This window comes from Tenrec ecaudatus, chromosome 9 (assembly GCF_050624435.1).
Source record: "Tenrec ecaudatus isolate mTenEca1 chromosome 9, mTenEca1.hap1, whole genome shotgun sequence".
Lineage (NCBI taxonomy): Eukaryota > Metazoa > Chordata > Mammalia > Afrosoricida > Tenrecidae > Tenrec > Tenrec ecaudatus.
The window spans coordinates 106,699,925-106,717,192 of record NC_134538.1 but is presented as its reverse complement, the minus strand read 5'-3'; the positions used below and the strand labels follow the sequence as shown (position 1 = coordinate 106,717,192).

Below are 17,268 nucleotides of genomic sequence, written 5' to 3'. Positions count from 1 at the left end.
GAAATACTGAGTTTTTAATATTTTTGTGAAACATTCTTTTGACCTTTTAAAAACACTTAAAAATGTGAAAACCCTTTTTTATTCATATGTCATACAGAAATGGACAGCAGGCCAGATATCAGTGACCTATGAGCCTTAGTTTGCTGAGGGAGCCTTTCTTGACAGCAAAGAATTCTGAGAGGAATAGTGAGGTGCTTCTATACTTGAGAATTTTATTTCAGGCACACAAAATAACATTGCAAATATATAACAAATTCTGTGTGATTTAGTTTTACAAAAGACTTTTAAAAAAATACTAGCTGATGAATGCACAGCACACCAAAATAGAACTCCACTATAGCAAGATCTTACAAGATTTGAATATTATAAATAATGCCCTTTTCTTTTTCACTTTCGCATTTAGGTGGATGATTAAGGGGAAGGATGATGAGTTTTATTAGCAAGGTTCAATTCAAAAGTCCAGTGCTTCCCCATTCCCCTTGGTATACCTCTAGAGTAGGCCTAGTCTTTACATTCCACTGCATTCATGATTCAATAAGGTGGAAGGACTAGACACTAAAGGTTTGTTGCAGATGCAACATCACTTTCTGAAAAGCTTTTTAAAAAACAATGCCATCTTTGGTATTTCCTGACTGCCTCTGTTATTTGCTAATTCAAAGCAGTAAATGTAGCTATTTAGTGTCAGCTCAGAGGCCACTAGAAAATCAAAGGTGGTAAGTCACACTTGCCTCTGCAGCCATGGGGCTTCAGAGCATTTCATGCCTCGTTGAAAAGCCATAAAAACCATTCACAGGTCAGTCTGAAGAGTTTTACCTAATTGTGGTGTTAGAAACTGTAGCTTTTAAAAACTATAGAAAGAATACAAGTGTCATTCTAGTTTAGGGATGGAGTAGCTTTGTATATCTGGGCCTCAATTTTCTAAATTTTAGTCAGGAGAGTTAAGACTTCATTATTGCCCCCAATAACTAGTTATCTTGTTAAGAATGCATGCAGTGACTGCGAATGGCAATGACAGGAAGTCAAAATCATGTAATACACACACACACACACACATACTTAATCATTTTATTGGGGGCTCATACAACTCATCACTATCCATTCATCCATTGGGTCAAGCACATTTTTAGCCGTCATTATTTTTCCAAACCTATTCTTTCTACTTGAGACCTTGGTATCAGCTTCTCATTTTCCCCCTCCCTCATGAACCCTTGACAATTTATAAATTTTTTTCCATGTCTTACACTGACTGATGTTTCCCTTCACTCACTTTTCTGTTGCCCATCCCCTTGGGTTATGTATAGATCATTGTGATCAGTTTCCTCTTTCTCCCCCCACCTTCTCCTTACCCTCCAGGTATCACTACCCTCAATATTCGTACTGAGGGGTTTATCTGTCCTGGATTCCCTATGTTTCCAGCTCTTAACTTGTACCCATGTATATGCTCTGGTCTAGCCAGATTTCTAAGATAGAATTGGGATCACGATCGTGGGTTCGGGTGGGGGTGGGAAAGCATTGAAGAACTAGAGGAAAGTTGTATGTTTCAATGGTGCCATACTGTTGTACCCTGACTGGCTCATCTCCTTCCCGCAACTATTCTGTATGCGTGAGATATATTATCTTGTAGGAACTGAGTGGGTAAGATTTCAATTTGAGTAGTTTAAAGAGATTGCTCAAAATGTAATCCTCAGTCTTGCATCAACAATTCCTGGGAACTATTTAGAACTTCAAATTCTCTGACCTTAACAGCTCTTCATATTAGAACCCATGGGTTTGGCAGTTTGCTGCTTGCCACAAATTCAGTGGTTCAAACCCATCAACTATTCTTTGGAAGAAAGATGAAGCTATTTGCTCAAGTAAAGATTTATCATCTCGGAAACCCTATGTGGATTCACTATGGGTCCAGATTGTCTTGATGGCTGCAGTGGGTTGGGTTTGGTTTATGGGTACCCACCCAGCCACTGCCAGTTTAGCAACTTCTCATGAATCTTATACATACCGAGCTTGAGAAATACTTTTTCAGTTCTCAGTCACATTTAAGGATTTTGGTTTGCTTTGTTTGTGGAAGAATAATGAAAGAGGATATGTAAAAGGAAAATAGAGGTGTTATCGACCAGGATGTACTAAATTCAAAGAATTAGTCTGATGATTGTCCTTTAGAGTAGATTTTAATGGGGATACATCTTAAACAGGGTTTCTTTCTTTTTAAATAAATCATTTTAATTTTTAATAGAGGATCCTGAAAATTTAACCATGTTAATGTAGTCTTTTACACTATTAACTGAAAGTAGAGAATGCAAGAAAGATGTTTACTTGATTTTTGTTGACTAAGTAAAAAATTCGACTATGTGTATCATAACAAACTGGGATAACCTTGAGAAGAATGAGAATCCAAAAAACTTTTTGTGTTCATGGGGAACCTGTTCATGAAGAAGCAATTGCTCGAGCTACTGTGTTCGAAAAGGTATTCATCGAGGTTGTACGTTTTCATCATACTTACTCAATCTGTATGCTGAGCAAGCAATCCAAGAAGCTGGACTGTGTGATGAAGAAACAGCATCAGGATTAGAGGAACTTTATTAACAACCTGTGCTATGCAGGAGACATAACTCTGCTTACTGAAAATGAGGAGGACTTGAAGCACTGATGTGGTGTTTTGATTTTTTTTCAATCATTTTATTGCGGCTCATACAACTCTTCTCACAATCCATACATACATCAATTGTATAAAGCACATTTGTACATTTGTTACTCTCATTCTCAAAACATTTCCTTTCTACTTTAGCCCTTGGTAACAGCTCCTCATGTTTTCCCCACCCTCTCGGCTCCCCCTCCCCCATGAACCCTTAATAATTTATAAGTTACTATTATTTTGTCTTACTTACACTGTCCAACGTCACCCACTTTACTGTTGTCCGTCACCCAGGGAGGAGGTTATATGTAGACCTCTGTAATCTGTTGGCCCTCTATACCCCATTCTCCCTCCACCCTCCTGGTATCGCCACTCTCACCACTGGTCCTGAAGGGATCATCCTTCCTGGATTTCCTGTGTTTTCCAGTTCCTATCTGTGCCAGTGTACATCCACTGGTTTAGCCAGATTTGTAAGGTACCATTAGGATCATGATAGTGGGGGCAGGAAGCATTTAAGAACTAAAGGACCAGGTGTATGTTTCATTGTTGCTACACTGTACCCTGACTGGTTCCTCTTCTCCCCATGATGAAGTGGTGTTTCTTAAAACTTTGCTACTTAAAGTTTTCTAGAGACTAGCCTTGGCACCAGTGACTGGAGCTTATTGGAAATGTACAATTTTAGACCTATGCCAGACCTATTGAATCTGGACCTGTATTTTAACAAAAGGCCGCCAAGGTGATTTACCCTGTATACACAAGTATAAACCCACCAGAATATCAGCTGAGACACCTAATTTTACCACAAAAACTGCATTAAAAATGTGCTGGGATGGAGCAGCGGAGGAAGCAGAGCAAAGGGAGCCCGAGGGAGTATAAAGGATGGTCTTCCGGGCCAGGACGTGGCGACTCACAAGCTACACCTAGAAAACACTCCTAAAGGCCAACGAAAGGACCTTGAACTACTAGCAATTTTTCTTTTAATATTTGCTATCTTTTTGTTTAGTCTTTTTTAATTTGTTTTGTTTTTTACCTTGTAAATTTTGTATGTTAGTGGCTTTTCTGCTTATCAGCCTGTCGATGTTGCTTCTGTCAAAGCCATGTTCTTATGGGCCACTTGGGCGCAGTCAAAGTCATATCCATTTGTATGTACATATTACTATGTCAGCAGGTCCACCTAGACAAGATAGGCTGGACAAATAATGAGAGAAGAAAACAACAGGACCAACGGTCCTGGAGGGACATGAGAGCATGGGAGGTAGGGGAAGGGAGGAGGTGTCGCCCAACACAGGGACAAGGGAACAGCGAATGGTTCAAAACCAGAGGAGGGAGGGGAGGGGAGGACTGGAAGGGAGTGACCAAGAGCAAGGTAACAGAGGAACTACTGAATCCAGAATGAAGGCCAAACATGGTAATGGGTCGGGAGGAAAGCGAAAGGAAATAGAGGAAAGGAGTAGGAGGCAAAGTGCATACAGAGAAGCCTAAATACAGACATGTACATATGTAAATATATTTATGATTATGGGGGCAATAGATTTATGTGCATATATTTATAGGTTTAGTAGTAGGGTAGCAGATGGACATTGGGCCTCCTCATGCATAATCCCCCAATACAATAGCACCTCGCCCTGCTAAGCAGCCATTGCAGGATACCCATCTTCCCGACATGATCACTGAAGACAGCCGTGTGTGTAAGCAAATGTGGTGAAGAAAGCTGATGGTGCCCGGCTATCAAAAAAAGATATAGCGTCTGGGGTCTTAAAGGCTTGAAGGCAAATAAGCGGCCATCTAGCTAAGAAGCAACAAAGCCCACAGAGAAGAAGCACACGGCCTAAGCGAATACAAGGTGTTGAATGGACCATGTAGCAGATACAAAGGAACAAAAACAATCATTGTGTGATCATCTTCCTCACATAATGGCTGAAGACGAAAGTGTGCATAAGCAAGTGTGGTGAAGAAGGCTGATGGTGCCCGGCTACTGAGAGATATAGCGTCTGGGGACTTAAAGGCTTGAAAGCAAACAAGCGGCCATCTAGCCCAGAAGCAATCGAGCCCACACAGAAGCAGCACACCAACATAGGTGACCATGAAGGACAGAGGAGACCAGGTCTCCAACATCAAAGGTGGGGTGGTGGTGAGAATCACATCACCGTGAAAGAGGGGGAGTGCATGATGGGGACCCAATGCCCACCTGTAGACAGCTGGACACCCCTCCCAGAGGGGTAGTGAGGAGGAGATGGGCCACTCAGGGTTCAGTGTAGCAACAATGAAACTCAAAACCTTCCTCTAGTTCCTGAACGCTTCCTCCCCTCCCAATCATCATGACCCCAATCCTACCTTGCCTTGGGGACCTGGTTATACCAGAGGGTGTACAGCGGTGCAGTGGGGATCTGGAGGCACAGGGAATCCAGGACAGACGAACCCCTCAACACCAGCGGTGGGAGTGGCGACACCAGGAGGGAAGGGCATGTAGAAAGGGAGAACTGATCTCGGAGATCTATGTGTAACCTCCTCTCTGGGAGATTGGCAAGGGGGAGGCGGGTGAGGGGAGACGCCGGGGAGTGTAAGATAAGATATAATAATTATTTATAAACTATCAAGGGACCAGGGGTGGGATCGGGGAGGGAGGGGTATGGGGGGGGAAAAAGGGAAACCGAGCTGATTCCAGGAACCCAATTGGAAGGTGAATTATGAGAGTGACGAGTGCAACGAATGTATAAGGGTGCTTTGCTCAATTGATGTATGTACAGATTGTGATAAGAGCCTTATGAGCCCCAATAAAAAGATTTTTAAAAAATGTGCTGGAAAACTCGGCTTATACACAAGTATATATGGTATATTCGTATTACAGCTTGATGAGCCCTGACTTAATACATGGTCTGTAGGTCATATGTGTTAGAATGACCTATAAAATATGTAGACACCTAATCCCTACTCCAGGCCCACTTAATCAGACTGTTAGGTCACCCAGGTGATTTTTACACAGTTCAAAAACCTTTGCCGAGTTCACGTAGACTTAGAAAGAATAAGTCAGATGTAAAAGACACTGATGAAGAACTTGTAGCATTTGGTGTCTAGATTCGTTAATAAGAGAAGAAGGAAGGAAGAAGGTCTTAAAAATGGTGGAGGTTGTTATTTTATATTAATATTTAAAATGAACTATCTTTGGATGATATAATCATATGTCTTCGATTTCATCACATTTTCTATAATTATCTGATAGCACATCTATAATTAGAACTAAATAAGATTAACTTTACTTTGAAATAAAATTAATATGGATTTGAACTTGTATGACTCTGGGTCCTGCCAACAATTAACAGACATTTAAAAAGTTAGATGAGGTAGAGGTATCAGTTGCAAAGAAGGGAAACGGTTCATTTAGAAATACAGTGATGAGGGGTCTTAAAGTTTTGAAGACAAACAAGCGGCATCTAGCTCGGAAGCAACAAAGCCCACAGAGAAGACGCACACAAGCCTAAGTGAACATGAGGTGTTGAAGGGATCAGGTAGCAGACACCAAAGAACAAAACCCATCATTGTGTGATCACCTTCCCCACATAAACCCCGAAGATGAATGTGTGCATAAGTAAGTGTGGTGAAGAAGGCCGATGGTGCCCAGCTATCGAGAGATACAGCGTCTGGGGACTTAAAGGCTTGAAAGTAAACAAGCAGCCATCTAGCCAAGAAGCAACAAAGCCCACATGGAAGCAGCACACCAACATGTGGGGACCAGGTTTCAAGCACCAAAGGTGGGGAGGGGGGAATCATACGATTGTGAATGAGGGGAGCGCATGATGGGGACCCAATGCCCATCTGTAGACAGCTGGACATCCCTTGCAGAGGGTTAGTACGGAGGAGATGAGTCATTCAGGGTTCAGTGTAGCAATAATGAAACTTAAACCTTCCTCTGGTTCTTAAATGCTTCCTCCCCCCAATTATCATGATCCCAATTCTCCCTTGAAAACCTAGTTAGATCAGAGGATGCACAACGGTACATAAGGGATCTGGAAGCACAGGGAATCTAGGACAGATGAATCACTCAGGACCAAGGGTGAGAGTGGCGATACCGGGAAGGAAATGGAGGTAGAAAAGGGGAACCAATCTCTGGGATCTACATATAACCTCCTCTCTGGGGGAGGGGCAACAGGAAAGTGGGTGAAGGGTGACGCCGGGCAGTGTGAGATAAGATAAAATAATAACTTATAAATTATTAAGGGTTCATGAGGGAGAGGGCAACGGTGGGGGGGGGGGGGATGAAAATGAGCTAATTCCCGGAACGCAAGCAGAAGGCGAATTTTGAGAATGATGAGGGTAACGAATGTATAAGGGTGCTTTACACAATTGATGTTTGTGTAGATTGTGATAAGAGTTGTTATGAGCCCCAATAAAGTGATTAAAAAAAAGAAATATAGAGATTAAAGCCTTAAGCTTAATAACACAAAATAGTAAATAGACTATTGAAAATGAAGACATGATAGGTGGTTCAAAAGAATATATAGAGACTTATAATGCAGTCATCTGACTAGAGTTGATGGCTAAAAGCAAGATGCTAGAGATAATCATGGAAAACTAGTTATAATTACAGATAAAATAACAGAGTTAAAGTCACAGTATCAATTTGGAGAATGCCCAGGTGTAAAGAGAAGTGAAGTGAAACAAAGCAGCGGAAAAGCACAAACCAGTATGATACTGTGCTAAGGGTGCCAAGAGTAGAACTCATGTCACATGTTGCAGAAAGGCAAAGGAATTGGGAGACTGAAGCAGACTGTTCTATTTGAGAGTTAAGAGGTATTAATAATGGATTCCTGGTGGTATAGTGGTTACATGTTGAGTTGTGATCTGAATGGTCAGCAGTTCAAAACCACCAGCATCTCCTTGGGAGAAAATTTGGCTTTCTACTCCCGTAAACAGTTACAGTCTTAGAAATCCACAGGGGGTCGCTGTAAGTCAGCATTGACTCAATGGCAGTGACAATGAGAATGACTCTTGGAAATCTGTTTCAGTAAAATAGTCAGTTTAGGGAGTCAGATTTTTGGAAGTAATGGAAGGAGTTGTGTAATGAGGAAGTGGATAAACAATGGATATGTCACTAATGAGAAATGTGGCTGAAAACGAAGGAAAATTGAATGGATAGTAGGATTAAGTTAAACAGTGGTCTGAGACCCCGGTGTCAGGAGCCAATAGAAAGCCAGAGAGTAATGATGGAATACAGAGCATTGGAGAAAACGAGATGATGGAACAGACTTTGGGTATCATCGTGCTTTCTGTCTTCTCAAAATTATATAGATGCGTATGTGTTAAAACAGATTTTAAGAGGCTGAAGGAGTTATCCAGAGGCACCAGCCATTGAGATTATAGGTCTCAAGGTGAGGAAGGGTTTGTCTTGAATACTGAGGGCTCCCCCACCCTTTCTCTGAGGAGGGAAAGGAAGAGAAGACTAAATAGATGAATACACATGTTAGGGTGGCGGCGACTGGATGTTTGTTTTAAGAAAGAGCACTGTGTATGTCCCCAGTGTTTAGGATAGGCTAAACAGATTTCAGTGAGGATAAACTATTTAGTCCTGTACTTTTAGAAGGAAGTCACTCCCTATTAGGTAAGAGCAAAACATTCAACGTTATACAGCAATTTAGTGGCTGTTACCACATAATTAATTTTTTTATTTATTGGTAGTCCCAACTATATGACCCAAAGGTCAGCAAGCTGAAGACTTTTTAACTTGTACCTCTTCATGTCAGGCACAACGCCATTATTCAGCTTATATACCTGAAGTAACATAATGATTTTCCTTGCCAACGCAAATGCTACAATCATGGATCCTCCATCCTACCATGAAATTATATGGATTTCTGTACAGGTACTTATTAAAACAATGAGACACAGATCTTTAAGCCTCACTCAAAATCATTTGGAGTTTTCTTGGCAAAGACTGATCACTAATCAAGGCAAGAAATCCCCCTTATGGTAAATCACTAACTAGAGAGTAGACACTGAAGAGAACTTCCATTATCTTTTAATTCCATTTTTTCCACAAACTTTTTGAAGCCCTCTTAACACGGGTGAAGGAAAAGGCAATGTACAATAGAAGTAGGTCAGTACAAAACAAGTCAAAGAAAGACCCTCCCAGGAAGAGCACAAGCCTTAAAACAACAACATAGATATTAAGATGCAAACAATCCTGCAATAACAATAATCTAGAAATAGGTATATAAGCACTCAGCTGAATAGGAGTGGCAAGGCAAATAGGTCTACATTAATGAATATATAGAGATTTGACATGATAGTTTACAAGGTTTTTATATGCGCCTGCAATTATATCCATGAATGTAATAGAGGGGAGCAAAGTTATAAAAAACTTTCTAGCCATAACCCAATGCCTTGAATGAATAAATCACTGTGCCCTGAGGACTGTAGTCTCAGAGAACACCAAGGTCAAGTGGCACAACTAGTCTCAGGGGTTACCAAGGTCAGTTGCCATAATGTAGTGCACAAAGTCATGTTCTCCATCTTTCTTTGGTGAACAACTGGGGTCTTAAAAGTTTCTGAGCAGGCATCTACGGTAAGGTGACCAGATTTTAACATGGTAAAGAGGGATGAAACTCATATACCCCAGCTTGTCGTACATTCTTTCAAAAAATCAGGACTTTTTTAAAACACCACGGGACAAAATGTTAAAAATCAGGACTGTCCCGCCAAAAGCGGGATGTCTGATCACCTTAATCTAAGGGGCAACTATGGTCTCTTCTAGTCTACAGCAAAGAAAAGTGAAAAAATATCAGTGATATATAGAAACAGTTCAAAAGATGAATGGACCGCATGAGTCCTTGCTTCTATGATCCTGGGACCAGAATTGGATGGTGCCCAGCTACCACTGCAAACTGCTTGGAAAGGGATCACAATAGGAGGAAGCTAGAGAGGGACAAAAATGAAGAACCAAACTCAAAAGTCTGAAAGACCAGTCTTACTTGTCTGATAGGGAATAGTGGAACTAACTAGCCCTTCTCCATCCTGTAACTTGTAGCTCGATTTTCAGCCAAACAATAGAAAGACCTATGAAATGAACAATAACACCAGGAAGGTACACACTGTCTAGTAGAATCAACTGTGATATACAAGATTACAGGGCAGCATTTACTCAAAAGATAAAGCTCCTCGGAAGCCAGGAAAGGAAGGAGAGAAGACTAAGCTAGAATGGTAAACACAGGGAGGAAATGGAAGAGCGCTGGTACATTGTGGGAATTATATTCAGCGTCACAAATCAAATATGTATGCATTGTTGGGTGGAAAACCAATTTGCTCTGTAAACTTTCACACAAATCAATAAGATGTTTAAAAAAAGAAAAAACAGCTCTAGCTGTGATGCCGGCCAGTGCTTTCTCAACATGACTTTTCACACATCCCCTCTTCCACACACAGGTTTTCCCCCTTGAAGTATAGAGTTCATATCTGAATACACACCTTTTTAACAAGGTTCTAGAATGACATCGCAACTTGGGTTTTTCTTTTTGTTAAAGAAAAGTAGGCATTAACTGAAAGATGACATGTCATCTTTACTAGAGTTTAGAATGTCTCCTATGATGTATATGTTCTGAAAATAAATCATGACTTTGAAAGTTATCCTAGTATTCATTTTACAAATAATTTTCTACAATTCCAAAAATAGAAAACTAAAGTCAGTTCTCCTGGTTTTTCTGCAGCAGTCAGAAGTAAAGTAGCTCATTTTGTCTAGTTCTTTCGATATTAAATAATCTGAAGCAGAAAAGCTAAACACTGTAAAACAGCATCCTCTGCTTCTCGAACATTTGTTTTATGCTGCTGTGCTTTTATGAAAGACTAGTGCCTGTTGTGGGTAGCCTAGAGGATTTCCCCAGTTTTCACTAATAGACATCCACAGAGGATTTCACTTTTACTAAAAAAAATGAAAAGTCAACCTAATGTGCACTGTTTGTTTTGCAACAAGCTTTTAAAGGCACCCCAATGCAAGTTCCTTCCCTGGAACTATGCTTTGTACACATTATTTTATATATAGTCTGTTTATCATTCCATTATACTTTTACAACATGTTAGTATTATTGTAGTTTTATATGTTAGTTGGTATAATTTAGTAGCGCCCCCCCCCTTTTTTTTTAAGTCTGGGACTGCTCAAAATTTTATCCTATACAAATGAAAGGCAATTGCTTCTTTCTTTTATGAAAGATTTCATAGGAACTCTCTACTTAGGAATCGAGGGGGAAACATATAAGTCCTGTTATTACCATTTGGTATGATAAGACTGTAGACTTTTTGCAAGTCTTCAGTATTGAATGGGTTTAAAAACCAAATCCACTGTCTTCAAGTTGATTCTGACTCATAGAGATTTTGTAGGCCAGAACTGTCTCTTCGTGTTTCTGAGACTGTAAATAGACTGGAGTAGACTGGGTGATAAACAGTGATCGGATTCCTGAGCCACATTCTGTGTACGCAACGATCATTGATTCCCAAACTCCCAGAGATGGATACATGCTATTGCATTTTTTGTTGTGCTAATGTTACCATTTTAAAGTGTTTCTAAATTTTATATAAAATTAAGGCATTTAAATGTATGGTTGCATTTTTAAAAAACAAAACAAAATTTTTTAGCTTCTAGTAAAACATGGAGGAGACCTGTTTGCTGAGAATGAAAATAAGGATACTCCTTGTGACTGTGCAGAAAAGCAGCACCACAAAGATTTGGCTCTCAATCTGGAATCTCAAATGGTATTTTCACGGGATCCAGAAGCTGAAGAAATAGAAGCTGAATATGCCGCATTAGACAAACGAGAGGTAAGTTTTCTTTCCTTTTTTAGTACCTTTTCTCATGGAAAAAATGTCATAATATTTGTAATGTTTTTGTGTATTTTCCTTTAAAACCAAGTATGTGTGATCTTTTTAATCACATAATATACTACCTTCTTGTCCATGAAAGTTCTATAACAGATCTAGAAAACCTCAAAGGGAAGTCTTCCAATATATGTAAAAATGTTTGTTTCCATATAAAGAGGTGCTCAAATAAAATAGGAACCTATCTGCTACTGATGCTGTAAGACTCCTCCAACCCCATCAGTTTTTCACTCTTCTGAATTTTTCTTTTTTTTTTTTTCCTGGATCTTTCTTACAGGCACACTTTAGTAACTCCCATCTTAAAATTTAAAAACCTCTCTATTAAATACCCTATCCCCAAGCTGTGCCCACCCAGCTGTCCTTCCCTGTGTCACATCTTCATATGCAAATAAGCAAGACTTAAAAATTAACTTACTACATTCTGACTTCCTCACCTTCCACTCTCGTCAGCCCACTAGTGTGAATTTTTTTCCTTCTGTGATGTAACTATACTTGGCAAGGACACCTAGAGTCACCAGGTTGCCAATACCCATAGATACTTTCTATCTGCTCATGTGACTTGAATTCCTCAGCAACACAACACAGGGAAGTCTCCCTTTGTGAATGACTCTTCCTTTGGCTCCTGGGACAACATTCTCTTCTGGTTTTTTGGTAAGTCTTGGCAGAAGTACAGCCATACTGCTCCTTAGAAGTGAGGATGATGAGGCTTCATCTCACATAGGTTGGGCATGTTTTCAAGAGGAACCAGTCCCGAGAGCAGGATATCCTACCTACAGACCTCAAGGAGATTGGCACAGACGTAACAGTCACAATGTTTTATGCTATTGTACATAGGATTGCTGTGAGTCAAAACTAACTTGGAGGCACCTAACAGCAAGAGCATATACATATGTTTAGCCCAATTCCTAGCATATATCATGTCATATATACTTGAGTGTAAGCCAACCCAAATATTAGCCGAGGCACCTAATTTTACCACAAAAACTGCATTAGAAATGTGCTGAAGAAGAAGCACACCAGTCTTTGTGATCATGAGGTGTCGAAGGGATCCAGTATGAGGCATCAAAGAACAAAAAATGATATTATTGAGAATGAGGGGCAGTGCAGAGTGGGGACCCAAACTCATCTGTAGACAACAGGACATTCTCTTACAGAAGGATCGCTTGGGGGAGACGAGCCAGTCAGGGTGCAGAGTAGCAACAATAAAACATACAACTTTCCTCTAGTTCCTAAATGCTTCCTCCCCACTCCCCCTCACTATCATGATCCCAATTCTACCCTAAAAATCCGGCTAGACCAGAGGATGTACACTGGTACAGATTGGAACTGAAAACACAGGGAATCCAGGACAGATGAACCCTTTAGGACCAGTGGTGAGAGTGGCAATACCAGGAGGGTGGAGGGAAGGTGAGGGAGAAAGGGGGAACCAATTACAAGGATCTACATATAACCCCCTGCCTGGAGGAAGGATGACAGACAATTGTAGGGAGACATCGGACAGTGTAAGATATGATAAAATAATAATTTATAAATTATCAAGGGTTCATGAGGGAGTGGGGAGCAGGGAGGGAGGAGGAAAATGAGCTGATACCAAGGGCACAAGTAGAAAGCAAATGTTTTGAGAATGATGATGGAAACAAATGTACAAATGTGCTTGACACAATGGATAGATGTATGGATTGTGATAAGAGTTGTACAAGTTCCCAATAAAATGATTTAAAAAAATAAAAACCTAAGTAACAAAAATTTTAACTGTGCTGGAAAACTCGGCTTATACATGAGTATATATGGTAACTTATTTATGTCAGAGCCTTTTCTGAATTTGTTCTTAAAGGTAATTATCATTTTATCCATCATATCTAAGTAGTGTGAGATAAACTAAAATGCTTGACTAGTTCACATTTCTTCAGTCGTCTTACAGCAGCAGTAGTATGCACCAGTGCAAAAGAACAACAGTACTTTTATATCCTGTTTCTTTTTAGTTTCCTTTCTTCTTTGTATTGGTACTGACCGTTTGGGAGGTTATTGCTGGTTTGTGTTTAATCTGAAAATAGAAGCAGCTTATCTTTGCAACAGGAAAGAGAAAGGCACCTTCATGAAATCTTTCCTGTGGAAGAGAGAGCCAGTGCCCATCTGGGACTGAGTAAAGTATTGAAATGCTCTGTTTGACCTAATTAGAGTTCTTTTGCAATAATTTGGAGTGAATATGTTACATGTTCATGAAAGCAGCTTGTCTTTCTCTTTCAAGAACTATTTTCTTCTAATATAACCTATTTAAATTTCTATTGGTTACTTTCATTTAATCTAATCTTTATAATCATGTTGAAATTAACCATTTTCTCTCTACTCATTTGGCTCAACACAAATTAGATGTAATTGTGGATAATGAGAGTAACATATAGGAAATGTAGATAAGGAAATATGTAATTACTACTATTGAGACTATCAGAAAGTATTCACTCTTATTGCTGAGGCAATAGTCTCAGGTCTAAGTTCAGAATACATCCACTCCTTACTTATTGACTGTCTCCTTATCCAATATTTGACATTTGTGACAATAGTAACAAACACTCTGAAATTTTTGGCATTAATGATACAGATTTGACAGTAACCAGTGCTGAGGTATGAGACAAGAGTAATATCAGCTGTCATGATTAAAGTTTTGTGTACACATAGAGTATATTGCATTGAATACTATAGACATTTATTTTAAAAATCTTTGTTTTTTCAGTGAAAAGTTAACACAGCAGGTTAAGTTAGGTTCCCATTGAACAATGCTTATACAGTAGAATTTCTCCATGAACTTTTGGAAACGCATATTTATATACGCACTTAACTTGTGTAACCACTCTTTTCATAATTATTATTGCTGTAAAATTATGTTATATACAGCATTTACCAAAATTGTCCCTGTTGTTATGCACATTTTAGTGTCTTTATTTACCTCGCTTGAGTTATACAGACTACCCATATTGCTTATTGCCTCTTGCATCAACATAAATAACAAATGGTAACCATCAAAGAATAGGCCTTTCTCTCTATGTATAGCCAATCTTTACTTTTTATAAAAGTGAGATCATTTGTCCTTATGTTCTCCAGATTAATCATATTAGGTTTTACTGACTCATTGTTCTCTATGGTTGCATTATATTACATCGTATGTATGTGCTACAATTTGTATTTTCCACTCATCTGCTGCTGGGCACTTAGTTTGCTTTCATCTTTTTGCTGTTGTGAATCCTAGTACAGTGAGCCAAGTTGTGTATACGTCTATTATATGTCTATTTGTGTCACTGCTTGTGCATCTCCAGGCTATATATACACCCAGGAATAGGATTGCTGGATCAGAAGGTACTTCTATTTTTTGCTTTTTGTAGAAGTACCTAACCATTTCCTTAGTGCTTATACCATTTTACAGTCCCATCAGTGAGTACTCCAAATTTAACTGTTTTTGCAGGGGATGTATGTTTCATAAATTAGCTTAAAAGTAAACTATATGCTATGTTTGGTGATTTTTCTAAAGATAGTTTGATAAAATTTCAAAAATTTTGTTTGTTTTATGTTTGGCATTAATACCATCAATATATAGGATAGCTTGATTGCATTTTCATTTATTTTCAAGTTAAGTTCATTAGATACCTGTATATGTGTACAGTTTCATTAAGTATAACGGAATACCTACAATAGATTGTTGGTTTGTGTGTGTGAGTGTGTGTGTGTGTGTTCAATTTTAGAATTATTTTTCATGGTTAATCACAATCAGTTCTAGCACTCCCCCTGCCACAGACATTGTTTGTTCCCCCAACACCCTTACCGTCCTTATCTCCTACCCTCCACGCCTATACAGTAAATTGTTAATGGAATGTGTTCAGTTTTTCTTTATCATCATTGAAAAGGAATACATTCACATTAAATAATGTAAATGAATTTAAGAATAGCACTGCTGATTGCACAGCCACTGTTGGTAGCTCTTTAATAACTTCAGTGTGTTTTCTTTTGGAGGAAGATAGTTTAAAGGGTGTGTTGAAGGTTAATTTGTATAACTTTTTAATAAAGGTAAATGTTTGTTGGTTCATTCATTTTACTACCTGCTTAAATAAACATGCACAATGTATTTGCCAAAAGAAAAGATTAGATAGAAATACATGAAGACTTTAATTGTGATTATTGCTCAATAATGGGATTATAGGCTTTAAGTTCTAATGCTTTTTTGGAATATGTGGAATGAGAAAACCTTACAGTATGGTGGTATTGTCATTATAGTATGGTGCTATTGTTTTGGAATGATCCAGCACATGATCTGCAGCCTGCACTCTCCTGCTTTAAAGAGTTTTCAAAAGAGTAGTTTGAAATCTCCAGCAGTGGAAAATAGACTACCTTTCTCGCTTCCATAATCAAGTTGAAACTGGCAAATTTTAAAATTAATAATTTCACATTCTTGATTATTTGCATTTAAATACATCCTAAGAATATAACAGCTCATTTAACTTTTTTTTTTCAAAGCCATATGAAGGATTAAGGCCTCAGGATCTTCGCAGATTGAAAGATATGCTTATTGTGGAAACTGCAGACATGCTTCAGGCTCCACTGTTTACTGCTGAAGCTTTACTTCGAGCTCATGGTAATGAAAGCAATGTCATATTTCTCAATAATATTAGGGCATTGACACTTTTCAGATTGAAAAGGTAACTACTTTAGTATTGTACTGTAAAAGAAAATAGTTAAACAAGCCTGAGTTGGCTTTTGTGCAGTGATTATTACAGTACACCTGACCCTCATAACATGTTGTATGTTGAAGTATAAACTGACTATAAGTCATAAAACTTGAGCTACTACCAAGTCAACTTTTACATGGTTTGATTTTAGAAATGTTAGGGTTAGAAGTTAGATTCCACAGTTCTAGTTTTGACAATTTTGGCTAAATCCATTCAAGTATAAAATTGTAGTCATTCAATTAAATTTTATTTCTTTTGTGTGAAATTTGTCTTTCTCCATGAAATTCACAACGTACAATTTTCGAGTCAATTAAGAATTGTCCTTTGAGGGGTTTATTTGAGAAAGCAAACAACGTGTCTTAAGTATTCCTTTATATGCAGCGTGGTGCAAGTTCTCGGTGACTCCTAAGAAATTGGACCCTCTCCTTGCTTGCTTACTTGATACTTAAAAGAAAAATTTTTCTTTGCCAAGAAAAACATATTTCCTAGTTTTAAAAAGAAAAATTACTCTTAAAAAGAAAAAGGTAAGTAGATAATCTATTCATTTGGAGATTCTGTATCTTTTATCCTCAAGTCTTATTGCCTATACCAAAACAATACCAACTTTGAAATTTTGTATACAATTTTTTGACCAGAAGAAAACTACAACGTCCATATTGATTATTCCATGATCATCACTATTAATAATAATTCGATGTAGAACTTTCCAGAATCGCTAGTTTCAGTATTGGTATTTCACAGAATTCTACATTTGGTTGTTTTTTTTCCTGCTTTGTATAGCTTACCCATTGCTTTTTGAGTTTATCTGGACTCATGGAAACCCTCCATCTCTGTTTGACAGGATAGAACTGCTCCATAGAGTTTCAAAGGCTGTAAATTCATGTGGAAACAGACTGCCACATCATTCTTCCACAAAAATTGGTGAATTCTATCAGCTAGCAGAGCTCTAGAGCCTAGGTTTCTCTGCCTGGACTGTCCATCTCACCATTTCTTTACCTTATCCACTGTTACTTCTCATTAGAAATCATCTCTTTCAGGAAGCCTTTTCTGATTGTCTTCCCAGGT

At 38.7% G+C, this 17,268-nt stretch overlaps 1 protein-coding gene across 4 annotated transcripts in view; it reads left to right on the top strand.

The window, feature by feature from the left end:
* ANKIB1 (ankyrin repeat and IBR domain containing 1) overlaps positions 1-17,268 on the top strand; it is a 180,876-nt gene that overhangs the window by 82,215 nt on the left and 81,393 nt on the right. For all 4 annotated transcript variants that reach the window (XM_075558424.1, XM_075558423.1, XM_075558422.1 and 1 more), the window contains 2 exons: positions 11,249-11,431; positions 15,992-16,109. In XM_075558424.1, the coding sequence (XP_075414539.1) occupies positions 11,249-11,431; positions 15,992-16,109 (301 nt within the window). The remainder of the gene's footprint in view (positions 1-11,248; positions 11,432-15,991; positions 16,110-17,268) is intronic.